This window comes from Callithrix jacchus, chromosome 6 (genome assembly GCF_049354715.1).
Source record: "Callithrix jacchus isolate 240 chromosome 6, calJac240_pri, whole genome shotgun sequence".
Lineage (NCBI taxonomy): Eukaryota > Metazoa > Chordata > Mammalia > Primates > Cebidae > Callithrix > Callithrix jacchus.
In genome coordinates, this window is record NC_133507.1 from 3,271,315 (window position 1) to 3,284,062 (window position 12,748).

At 46.7% G+C, this 12,748-nt stretch overlaps 1 protein-coding gene and 1 non-coding gene across 10 annotated transcripts in view; one reads left to right on the forward strand and one right to left on the reverse strand.

The window, feature by feature from the left end:
• Positions 1-6,364: 6,364 nt before the first annotated feature.
• The window catches only part of GABRA5 (gamma-aminobutyric acid type A receptor subunit alpha5), a 79,786-nt gene continuing 73,402 nt past the window's right edge, over positions 6,365-12,748 (reverse strand). For 7 of the 9 annotated variants that reach the window (XM_035303545.3, XM_008998268.5, XM_078375681.1 and 4 more), the window contains one exon: positions 6,365-7,601. In XM_035303545.3, the coding sequence (XP_035159436.1) occupies positions 7,302-7,601 (300 nt within the window). In that variant the 3' untranslated portion in view covers positions 6,365-7,301. Of the gene's footprint in view, positions 7,602-8,877; positions 12,552-12,748 lie in introns of those variants that run through there. The other 2 variants (XM_035303548.3, XM_078375682.1) reach the window with 1 other exon arrangement.
• LOC118154834 (U4 spliceosomal RNA) lies at positions 9,709-9,848 on the forward strand. Its single transcript, XR_013519441.1, has one exon. It is a non-coding gene; the product is annotated as a U4 spliceosomal RNA (small nuclear RNA).

A 12,748-nucleotide genomic window follows, 5' to 3' on the forward strand; every position in this document is an offset into this window, starting at 1 on the left:
CCCAGCTAATTTTTTGTATTTTTAGTAGAGACGGGGTTTCACCATGTTGACCAGGATGGTCTCGATCTCTTGACCTCGTGATCCACCCACCTCGGCCTCCCAAAGTGCTGGGATTACAGGCTTGAGCCACCGCGCCCAGCCAGTATTTCTTCTTATTATTAAATAGCTGATTTAAATCTGTTTACTAAATCCAACTTCTGGGCACCCTCTGGGCCAGTATATTTTAATTCTTTTGTTTCTTGTACACAGGCTACACATCCAAATTTCTTTGCATGCCTCCTAATATTTGTTGAAAACTGGGAACACACCAGGCGCGGTGGCTCAAGCCTGTAATCCCAGCACTGTGGGAGGCTGAGGTGGGTGGATCACGAGGTCAAGAGATCGAGACCATCCTGGTCAACATGGTGAAACTCCGTCTCTACTAAAAATGCAAAAATGTAGCTGGGCACGGTGGCACGTGCCTGTAATCCCGGTTACTCGGGAGGCTGAGGCAGGAGAATTGCCTGAACCCAGGAGGCGGAGGTTGCGGTGAGCCAAGCTTGCGCCATTGCACTCCATCCTGGGTAACAAGAGCGAAACTCCAACTCAAAAAAAAAAAAAAAAAGAAAGAAAAGTGGGAACAGTAGCCATATATTTCAACACCTTTGAAACCGGATCGTTCCTTTCTCCCGCTGTTCATTGTTTTATTTTGCTGCTGTTGGGCTAGGGTTTGTCCAATGGCTTTCCTGGACGAGTGTGCTCGTGTTTGCGTCCCCTATACCAAGGTCTCTGTTTTCGTCATTAGTCCTGGCTTTGTAGGGTCACCCATATGTCAGCACAGCTCACGGCAGCCAATGATGCGTCTTTAATGTTCTTGAAGTTTTAGGGTGATACATTTTTCACCATTTGCCATGAGGGTCTATGTGTGGTTTGCAGCACGTTTTCAAAGTTTGGGAAGATTAAAGGTCTTCCTTGTCTTTCACTTTTTGCTTTCACAGGGTATCAAGGTCAGCCGGGGTGAGTACATAACTGAGGCTCTCTCTGCTCTTGACTGCTCACGTGACCTTGCACACAGACACAGGCTTTCGGATCCTCAGGACTATGTCTGAGATGTTATAGCCCACTGTGAACTAGATCTGATTCCCCCGATCTTCCTTGTACATGTCTGGCTGGTCTCGTTCTTGCCTGGGCTGGCATCACTGCCTTACAGGCTGCCTTCAATGATACTGATCATCATTGTCAACAATGCTTTGGGAACAACATTTTCCCATGGAGCCCCAAGACAGGTTCAATAGTGGCAAAACTCTGGGGATGGGGCGTTTCGTAGAATTCCGATTAAATCATCCCCTCTGGTGGCAGCAAGGGTTCTAGTCTTCATGACACTGTGCTAAGGAGCTGATAGGGAGACAGGGCTACCTGTCAGTTAAGATGGCATTGACCTCACTGTTCTTCCTGAAGCTCAGTACTGTTTCTTCAACAAACACTCTTAATTCCTTGTGTGCCTTTGGTTATATTTCCAGAGTATTGAAATGCCTGCTTTTTTTTTTTTTGAGATGGAGTTTCGCTCTTGTTACCCAGGCTGGGGTGCAATGGCGCGATCTCGGCTCACCGCAACCTCCGCCTCCTGGGCTCAGGCAATTCTCCTGCCTCAGCCTGCCGAGTAGCTGGGATTACAGGCACGCGCCACCATGCCCAGCTAATTTTTTGTATTTTTAGTAGAGACGGGGTTTCACCATGTTGACCTGGATGGTCTCAATCTCTTGACCTTGCGATCCACCCGTCTCGGCCTCCCAAAGTGCTGGGATTACAGGTGTAAGCCACCGCACCTGGCCCGAAATGCCTGCTTTTATATAATCTTGCCAGTGTTTTCATTGCTTTTTGTGGGGAGAGGATTCACTGAGGACCTCAATCTACCGCTATAGAAGTCTCACATCTGGATACATTTACCTGGACACCCTACCTACAGAAGCAACCTGCCACTCAAGCCCAGACAATTGTCACCATGTGGGACTGTATTCCTACTGTCATTAGGTCAACTATGCAACTATGGATAGGACAGTAAACATCTCTGAAATTCTTATTTTTAGGAGGCTGAGGCAGGAGCAAAACTCCGTCTCAAAAAAAAAAAGAAATTCTTATTTTGTAAATTCTGAAGAAAAGATTTCCTTTGGGTGGAAAATAACCACCAACTTGCAATCCCTACCTGAAGGAGTGTCAACAAATCCAGTCCACCCAATTACCAGGATTCGGTTCTTGAGTCAGGTCACATTCATCCAGCTCCTGCTACTGGCCTGGCTGGTCGTATTGCTGGCTGGTAGGGAGACAAGTATAGGAGCATGAAGAATGCAGAATAAATTGGACTTAAATGAGTATATTGGGTCAATTCGAGCTCACTTCAGATTTTTCCTTTCGAGGTCTTACACTGCAAAATGGAGTGCCTGATCCCTGGTTTATTTGATTTTCAATCTGACCTCAGAAAAGCTAAGTAAACATTTCTTCAGACTTTTTTTTTTTTCCCTTAAACATCTCTTCAGACTTTTATATTAGGGAAATTCTGAACAGTAAATATTTTTCAAATCACAGATTTCCATAAAGAACCCATACTCATTTCAAAACAGGCCACAGAGCATTTCAGTTTAGACTTGAGGCAGTCTATTGAAAGTGACAGTGACAAACAGATAATCATGTAAATCTCTGATGAAATGAACCTTTTTGCAGACTTCAGAATCATCACCTTATATCACAGCAAACCTGGCAAGTAATTTCAGTGATCAGAGTAATTCATATTCAAATACTCGACATGATTATTCAGGGCACTGATTGTCCCAGATGTGCTAGTGTATTGTGAAAATACATTAAGACTAATTTTTAAATATTTAAAATACTGTTTTCGCTGAGTAAACTGTGGCATTTCCAATTTTTCAAAGAAAGAGTTCTTTTTGATTTGAAGTTAGTTCCTACAATGAAGGATGATATTGATTGAAGACTCAGCTTCACAGTTATGCTTTCCCTCCTGACAGAACCTTCCCAAGGCAGTCACCTAATCATTCAGGTAGGAGCTCTGGGAGGAGCAATCACATCAAGATCCTTGGCTCTAATCAGTCAGTGCTTCTCTCTCTCTCTGCCTGAAGGGAAGTTGGGGGGAGTGCTACCCTAATAGGGCCATTCCATCACAACAGCTTTTGAAGATTACAGGAGCACAGGTTTATATAAGAAGCAGTGGCCGGGCGCGGAGGCTCCCGCCTATAATCCCAGCACTTTGGGAGGCCGAGGTGGGTGGATCACGAGGTCAAGAGATCGAGACCATCCTGGTCAACAAGGTGAAACCCCGTCTCTACTAAAAATACAAAAACTAGCTGGGCATGGTGGTGCATGCCTGTAATCCCAGCTACTCGGGAGGCTGAGGCAGGAGAATTGCCTGAACCCAGGAGGCAGAGGTTGCGGTGAGCCGAGATCGCGCCATTGCACTCCAGCCTGGGTAACAAGAGCGAAACTCTATCTCAAAAAAAAAAAAAAAAAGCAGCAGCAAACTTAGTCATATTTTCAGGGCAAAAAAAGTCTTTCTCAAGTATTGTTAATAGATAATCATTCAACCAGGGCTTGAAGCAAAAGTTTCCATTTCAGCTCACATTCTGGTTCTAAACCAGCTTCCATCTGGAAGCAAGTGCCTGGTGTTGTGAGCCCCGGGTTAGAGACGATGAGGGCGAGTTATGACCTCCTAACTTCTGATATGATTCTGAGCCAGCGGGTTAATCTAACTTCGGGTTGCAGCAACCCTGTTTATAAAATAGAGCTTACTCATTTACGGTACCTGCTCCCCATAATTTGTCCTGTAAACCGAGAGTGTCTGATACAGGTTGTTACCAACTTAGGAAGTTTATTTTTATTTATTTATTTTTTTGAGATGGAGTTTTGCTTTTGTTACCCAGGCTGGAGTGCAATGCCACGATCTCGGCTCACCGCAACCTCCACCTCCTGGGTTCAGGCAATTCTCCTGCCTCAGCCTCCCCAAGTAGCTGGGATTACAGGCACGCGCCACCATGCCCAGCTAATTTTTTGTATTTTTAGTAGAGACAGGGTTTCACCATGTTGACCAGGATGGTCTCGATCTCTTGACCTCATGATCCACCCCCCTCAGCTGCCGAAAGTGCTGGGATTATAGGTGTGAGCCACCGCGCCCGGCTAGGAAGTTTATTTATTTTTTTGAGATGGAGTTTCGCTCTTGTTACCCAGGCTGGAGTGCAATGGCACGATCTCGGCTCACTGCAACCTCCACCTTCTGGGTTCAAGCAATTCTCCTGTCTCAGCTTCCCGAGTAGCTGGGACTACAGGCACGCACCACCATGCCCAGCTAATTTTTTGTATTCTTAATAGAGACGGGTTTCACCATGTTGACCAGGATGGTCTCGATCTCTTGACCTCGTGATCCACGCTGGGATTACAGGCGTGAGCCACCGCGCCAGGCCAGGAAGTTTACTTTACCAGGGTTATGGAGGCATGCAGGACACAGCCTCAGGAGGTCCTGATGACGTGTGACCAAGGTGGTTGAGGCACAGCTCGGTTTTGTACATTTTTGGGAAACATAAGACGTCGATTGCTATATGTGAGACGTACACTGATTTGGTCTAGAAAGGTGGGACAACTGGAAGTGTGGAGGGGGCTTCCAGGTCATAGGCAGACAGTCTGGATTAGTCAAACAATACGGCAAAGGAATTTGTCTCAGGAGAGCAGAGGGATGATTTTGAGTTTTGCCTGTGCATTGTCCCCAAGGAACTGCCTTGTGGACAAACTGTGAGGGAGGTATGTAGCTGCCTGTCTTTGCAGCCATCTTGTTTAGGAGTAAGATGGGAGCAGCTTTGCCTGGCAGAGTTCCCAGCTTGACTTCTCCCTTGCTTTAGTGATTTTGGGGTCCTGAGATTTATTTTCTTTTCACAGTCCCTATGAGAGACATAAAGCATTATTTCTAAGACGTGAGTATGACTAGTAGGTCAGAAGATGTACAGCCTCCCTGCCAATCTTCAACAAAGGATGTTTAATGTGCTATTTCAAGTTTTGTAGCTACTCTGGGAGCATTTGAACCCAATTACTGCACACAGACACATACTTTGAGGTCAGTGTTAGTCAAGGCTTCTCCTGGATAGGTCTTTAGATTCCAGAGAAAGTACAGAAATAATACTGATTAACAACATATTAGAATATTCTATTTGTGGTGATGTCAAAATAGATACATCTAAATATCCTGCCTCTAAAAGTAGGGCACTGTAATTTATAATTAATCTCAGAACTTCTTATATCTTGCCTTATTATCCCCAAGGTGATTCTTATTAGGTTCTCATTAAAAATAGCAAACACTGAAATATCAACAATACAAAATCAGAAAATAGGAAACTAATAATGACCTTTTTGACTAAATATTCATCAGAATTAAGATTCAGCAGCTTGTAAATATGGTAGGCATATCTTCAAGCTGGAGCTCACTGGAGGTTTTCTGTAATGAAGGCTAGAACTTGTCAATGAAGTTACTAGAACCTGGTGTGGAAGACGTCGTTTTCCGTTAGGATTGAGATGTTCAAAGTGAGTGTTTACACATGTAGCCTTCTGGACAAAACGCGGAATATTTTTCTCCAAACAACACTGCAAAGCTAAACTCTACAGATTATAAGAGAGAAGTATAACTACATGGTATATGAAAACAGGATCGGGCTGGGCGCGGTGGCTCAAGCCTGTAATCCCAGCACTTTGGGAGGCCGAGGCGGGTGGATCACGAGGTCAAGAGATCGAGACCATTCTGGTCAACATAGTGAAATCCCGTCTCTACTAAAAATACAAAAAATTAGCTGGGCATGGTGGCGCGTGCCTGTAATCCCAGCTACTCGGGAGGCTGAGGCAGGAGAATTGCCTGAACCCAGGAGGCGGAGGTTGCAGTGAGCCGAGATCGCGCCGTTGCACTCCAGCCTGGGTAACAAGAGTGAAACTCCGTCTCAAAAAAGAAACAACAACAAAAAACAAACCACACTCAGAGAAGGCTCTGTCAAGTAGAGGCCCAAGCCTCACTGCACACTGAGATATCTGTGATGGGCTATACCTGCTTTTTTTATGAGACCCGCCTTGGCCTCCCAAACTGCTGGGATTACAGGCTTGAGCCACGGCGCCCAGCCGGGCTATACCTGCTTTTACCTGTCACCTTCACTGTGGTTTAAGGATGTTTTCTTTCCAGGTGCTACTCTATAAAATTAGACTGGACCAGAGACGACCCACCAAGCGTTTCATGTTGCTTTGCTTTGTTCCCAAACGATTTCCTGACGGGTTCCATTTACATCACTTCTAGGAAATGAGTCCACCAAAACAGGAAATTTTTAAAAAAGAATGATATATGTCCACAAGATCAGTTCATTTTTTTATTTTGTAATGAACATTTAAGATTCATATACAAAAGCTAACAGAGCAGTAAGTCCAGTCATGAAATACATACAAGGAAACAAAATGGAAAATAACTCAATTACAACTTCTCACCACTGAAGCACTACACGCTGGCTGCAGGGAGAGGTGGTCGGCGTTTCAGAGACAGCACTCACATGGCCGGGTGGGACTCTGTGTCTGAACATCTCCTTTTCTTTCTTGGCTATTGTTCAGTTAGTGGGTGCTGTGGGGTGGGTAAGAAATGTTTCTTTTCCCTCCCAAAATATTTAAGCAGTTAGTTTTTTCCCCAGGGAAATACTTTATTTGTGTATCTAACACGTGATGCATTTCTGTCATTCATGTTGCCTACCCTATTCTTCATGTAAGATCATGCAATTCTTTCCTAATTTCAGAACAGTAAGAATTATCAAAGGCAATTCATTTTGTATGGAAGTGTCCAAGTTTTCTCGTCAAGAAAAATGTGCCCTTCGTGTTCTCTGTTTCTCACAATATAGTTGGTCAAGTAATCACCGTGGAGAGTTTCCTAAAATATTTATTCGCTGGGAAAATTTGTATGAAATGACGAAGTATAAAAAACGTTGTTAGGTAACACGTGAAGCAGTGAAAAATATACGTATCTTGTTTGTAAACTATCAACGTCTGTTAACTGGGCATCTGAGTGGTAGTCACCATCTCTGTTTTTCTAGAAAGTTGTTTGCTCGATTTATCAATGGGACCTCTTGGAAACATCTGAAGTTACATATAGAAACATCAAGGCAATATTATTTTTACATATTATTAAACATGCAAAACTTTCCTGAAAGATAGTGCCCACGTATGCAGAGCCCCCCGGTGGGCACGACCTCTCCTTGGTACCATTTCGCCACAAGTATGGCTGTCTTGGAGTTTGGGAGTGCAGCACGTTATTTTGGAGAGGCGGCTCCTTTTATCACTGGCTCCCTATTCAAATACGTTGCCCAGTAAACCAAGTTGAAAGTGCCAAACAAGACTGGGAATACGATTCGGGACATTTTGTCGATTTTGCTGATACTGTTGTAAGTCTTTTTGCTTTCAGAAGTCTTCTCTTCGGAGGGTTTTACTGGGACTGAAGTTGTGTTCGAGGTCCCTGCTGGGGTCTGTTCCTTCGGGATGTTTGGGGGGTGAGACAGCTTCCCAGTTGTAAAAGCATTTGTTGACCTATTTAGCATGACTTCACGCTTTTTCTGCAAAATATAATAGAAACATAAAGACACTTGAAGGCAATGGTCAGCTCCCCTTGGCATTCTAAAGGTAAATCTCTCAAAAGAGAGAAACCCATGTAGCCTGGGAGAGGGTCCTTCTCCACTGATGCCTCCAGGTAGCCTGCAGACTGCGCACACATGAGAGCCATTGCTGCTATTCAACTCTGGCAATCCCATTACTGGGCATGTACTCAGAGGAATACGGATCATTCTACCATAAAGACAGATGCATGAGAATGTTCATTGCAACACTTTTTGCAATAGCAAAGACATGGAATCAATCTAAATGCCCATCAATGACAGATCAGATAAAGAGAGTGCTACATATACACCATGGAATACTATGCAGCCCTAAAAAAGAACGATAAAAAGAATGAGATCATGTCTTTTGCAGGAACATGGATGGAGCTGGAGGCCATTATCTTCAGCAAACTAAAACAGGAACAGAAAACCAAATACCACATGTTCTCACTTACAAGTGGAAGCTGAATGATGAGAACTTATGAACACAAAGAGGGGAACAACAGGCATGGGAGTGGAAGGTGGGAGGAGGGAGAGAAGCAGAGAAAGTAACTATTGGGTACTAAGCTTAGTACCTGGGTGATGAAATGATCTGTACGACAAACTCCCGTCACATGAGTTACTTGTACAACAGACCTGCACGTGTACCTCCAAACTTAAAGTAAGTTAAAAAAAAAAAAAAGTCTCGCATTTCTCAAGATCCTGGCACAAACAGAACTGGGACTTCCCCTGCAAGGCAGCCATCACGTCTTTACCTTCAAACGCAGCAGCAGGAAGGAATAAGGTGTGTGGATGTAAGGGAAGCCCTAAGGTGCGACCTCGTGGGAAGGAGGAAGGAAGCGATTAAACATCATGGTACAGAGTGCACTTTTGGGAAGGCGTCTTCCACTCAGCACAAGGCTTCTGAGAATCGCCCATGTATCCGTCACGCCCTCCTTTTCGTGGCTAAGTGATGTGTCTTTTTATGAATGTGCCACCGTTTGCTTACTCTCCTATCAATGGACAGCTGGACTGCTTCTAATCTTGACCCTTAGGGATTAAGCAGCTATGAACGTTCTTGTATACATTTTTTGTGAAGACATATTTTTTCTTTTTCTTTTCTTTTTTTTTTTTTTGAGATGGAGTTTTGCTCTTGTTACCCAGGCTGGAGTGCAATGGCGTGATCTCGGCTCACCGCAACCTCCGCCTCCTGGGTTCAGGCAATTCTCCTGCCTCAGCCTCCTGAGTAGCTGGGATTACAGGCACACGCCACCATGCCCAGCTAATTTTTTGTATTTTTAGTAGAGATGCGGTTTCACCATGTTGACCAGAATGGTCTTGATCTCTTGACCTTGTGATCCTCCTGCCTCGGCCTCCCAAAGTGCTGGGATTACAAGTGTGAGCCACCGCGCCGGCCTGTATTTTTTCTTTTTTTGGATATGAAATTCTAAATAGGTAAGATACATTATGGTGGAAGAAATCAAAAAAGTGGATGTGTTTGGATAGGTGGGGTCGAGCACTGCCTGGGAGGGAGCACGATGAGCCTTCTGGAGGCCAGTGACGTCCTCTACTGTGGCAGGGATTTGAGTTACACACAATGTACGTATTTGTCCACACTCAGCAAACATGCCGTTAATACTTGTGCATTTTACACTATGAATTTTGCTTCAAAGGAATATAACAGTAAGCTAGTATTAGACTCTAGTTAATGACATGCATGCTGGCACATGGAGTGGGGAATGCACTGCCATCTGAAATTCATTTGAAATGTAGCAAAAAATAAGATGGCTTGGCCGGGCACGGTGGTTCACACCTGTAATCCCAGCATTCTGGGAGGCCAAGATGGGCAGATCACCTGAAGTCGGGAGTTCAAGAGCAGCCTGACCAACATGGTGAACACCTGTCTCTACTAAAAATACAAAAAATTAGCTGGGCGTGGTGGTGCGTGTCTGTAATCCCAACTACCCAGGAGGCTGAGGTAGGAGAATTGCTTGAACCCAGGAGGCAGAGATTGTGGTGATCTGAGATCGCGCCACTGCTCCCCAGCTGGGCAACAAGAGTGAATCTCCATCTCAAAAACATAACAATAAGCTTTGCGCAGTGGCAGTATCGGAGCCAATGAGGTTTATCCGAGGCACGGTTATTGCTAATTGAAAACTTTTCCCAATACCCTGCCATGACAACTTGAAATACAGTCGGCACTGGCAATTTTTCACAGTATACCGAGACTGATTAAAAACAAAAATAATAACAATAATGAAATAAGATGGATTGAAGATGGGCGTATTGATGAACGGATAGAGAGAGAGGTGACAGGTGGTAACGGCACAGGCAAAGGTAAATGTTAACAGCAGACAGGTTTTCACTGGGAACCTCTTCAAGCAATGCTATATGTTTAAAAAGGTGCACAATAAAATGTTAGAAAAGCTAAAGTAATATAGCCTCATTAACTAAAACTTGAAAAACACAAGATAGGAAAGAAGATGAATCAACCGTTAAGAATAAGGGAAAGATAAAAAGCAGAGAGGCCAAGCATGGAGCCGGAGCCAGGGAAACAGGTGAACCAACACCAGGCCAGGGGCAGGGGCACGAGGACCCTCGTTTTGCCAACCCCGCCTTCCCCACCATTACGTGAGCCCTCATGCGGATCCGCCAGAAGAAAACCACAAATGCATGTGACTGCTGAGAATGGTTCTAGCTCTGGGTGGAACCAAGTGAAGGCAAGGCCCTTTAGAAGCTACTCTCTGCACTGAGAGTGTGGGTTTTTACTGGGAAGGAATGTGCAGTAGGGGTGTGGGTGGGGGTGGGTGGTGGGGAGTACCTGCCTGGGACTCAGCATAGTCACAGGGCTTGTGGTAGACATGGACACGCACCCCCGAATCCATCTGCCTCGAAGGAAGGACGTGTTCCTGGCAGTGTGGCCGGGTGCTGGCTCTTCTGTCAGCCTGAGCTGCCCGGGGCTGCCTGGCCGGTCATGCCCTTCCTAAGGAAACCAGCCGCATCTGGTGGGCAGCGAGGCAGGAGTCTAAAGCCCTGCCCATGTCCCTGACACCGGGCAACTCCACTGGACGTCTGCTCCACGCTCCCCGGCGGGTTAGCCTGTGCTCTGCTGGGCTTGCATCATGCTTCACTTTCTTCCTCTGAATCTCACTGCCTCCTCTTTCCTTTCCCAAACGGCCACCCCTGAAAACTGCCTTACACCCCAAACTCTGAGCCAATGTTTGCTCTGGAGATCCCAACTTGAAACAATGGTGAACACAGTCTGTCCATGTTTTTAAAGTCCTCTCTACTTCCATGGAAGAGTTGACTTGAGTAGGCTGACAGCAGGCTGGCGGATCCACGCTCGAGGCGAGTGTCTGACCGCGGGGTGTGCCACCTGCATGCCAGCAGATGCACCACAGTTTCCGGCGCACAGAGCCTTCCTGACAACAGGGGTGGAACTCCAGCACCACTGCCTTCCCCGGAACAAGAGGGTCTTGGTGTTCCACAAGCCAGCCCAAGGCACGCGGCTTATTCTAGAAGACCCTTTGCTCATGTCAGATTAGACAATGCACGTCCCCTTCACCCTCTCTCCTCCCTCCAAGCCTCTGTTCCGAATGGCGATTAGATTAGGGCCGCAGGGGGCAGAGCGGTCGTGGTGACTGACAGTGAAGGCGACACTCAACAACACCTGACATGGAGTGTGCTTTCTCCATTCACCCAGCGCCTCACGCTCCTCCTAGACTCACAGGCGTGAGCCCGACAGCCTCAGGGACTGCCAGGGACTCTGGCTGCCCCCTGACTTCAGACTGGGCTCCAGCCCGCTATCCATCAGGCACCATCTAAGTCCCAGGCAGGCTGCAAACGCGCACCTCTCAGCGACACATAGCTGGGTGTTGGGAATCCCTGTTTCCCCAGAATCCATTCTCCTTTCTCCCTGCACAGCACCTTCTCTGACCCCCGGTCTGCAGGAACAAGTTCAAACGCTTTGGCCGAGAACCTCCATCATCTGAGAACACCCTGCTCCCAGCTCCCCAGTCCCTCTCACCCAGTGTGGTCAGACCACTCCTGTAGATCCTCCCAGCCCCCAAAGCATGCCCGCAGCCAAGGCCCTTCCTCCCTCCATGAGAGCACCCAGAATGGGCCCCTTCAGGACTTCCTCCAGCCAGGGATCTAGGCTTGGAAGTGGGGCTCCTATTGTGAAGCTGCAGCAGGGGAGGGGCTCCTGGCAGTTGGAGGAAGCCAGAGGCCGATGGGCGAGGTCAGGCCAGAACTCCTGAAGGCAGAGTCAAGCCCTCAGAGCAAGCACAGGGCTGTGGAAGGGATGGAACCTGGTCTCTGGGTGGAGCCAGGGCCTCTGGCTGTGCTGTACCTGGCTTGTGGCCCCTGGTTGGGAGCTCAGGACCTACACTTTAGGGCCTCTGTAATGGCTTCCAGGACTCCCTGCATGCTGATTTTCCAAAGGACAGATTACATTTTACTTTCCGGTCACCCTGACGGCTCGGACCTCCTGTTCTCTCGGCAGAGGTCAGCGCATTTGTTTTCTGCCTGGTGTAATTAGCAGTTCATCACATGCTGCTTTATTTACTGTGGATGTACCTTATTCTCGTCTCCCCAAGGGACCAGCGCAGCTTGGAATCTTGGTCAATTTTTTTTCTTCAAATGTTCTTAAGATTTGGGCATAAATCACCCTTTAAATCCTCGATGGTTATCTGCTTAGAACAGAGTAACGCTTTAGCAACAACTGCCTGATGTAAGGGGGTTAAGTCACGTATTGAGTGGGGCTGGGTGTGCTTCGCTGATAAACTCCTTCCATTAAGTCGATGCCCCGTTCTCGACCCAAAGGCCACCTGAAGAGGACACCCGGCACGGTGAAATGGTATAAAACGCACGGAGGAACAGATTCCACAATTCAAACCAGACAGGTCGTCCCTCAAGAGGCAGGAGTTACTTCTGCAAAATAATAGGCTGGAATTTAAACAGGCCCACGCCACTCACATCACATCACCTTTTGCTGGAGTGAAGCTGGACCTGCTGTCAGTAAGACTTTGTAAGGGCCTTGAAAAAAAGGGAAGGAGCATGTGGGGGCAGGCGGGTAGGAAGGAGCAGCACCTCGTCTCATGCTTGGGTAGAATCAGGCACCCTTTCTC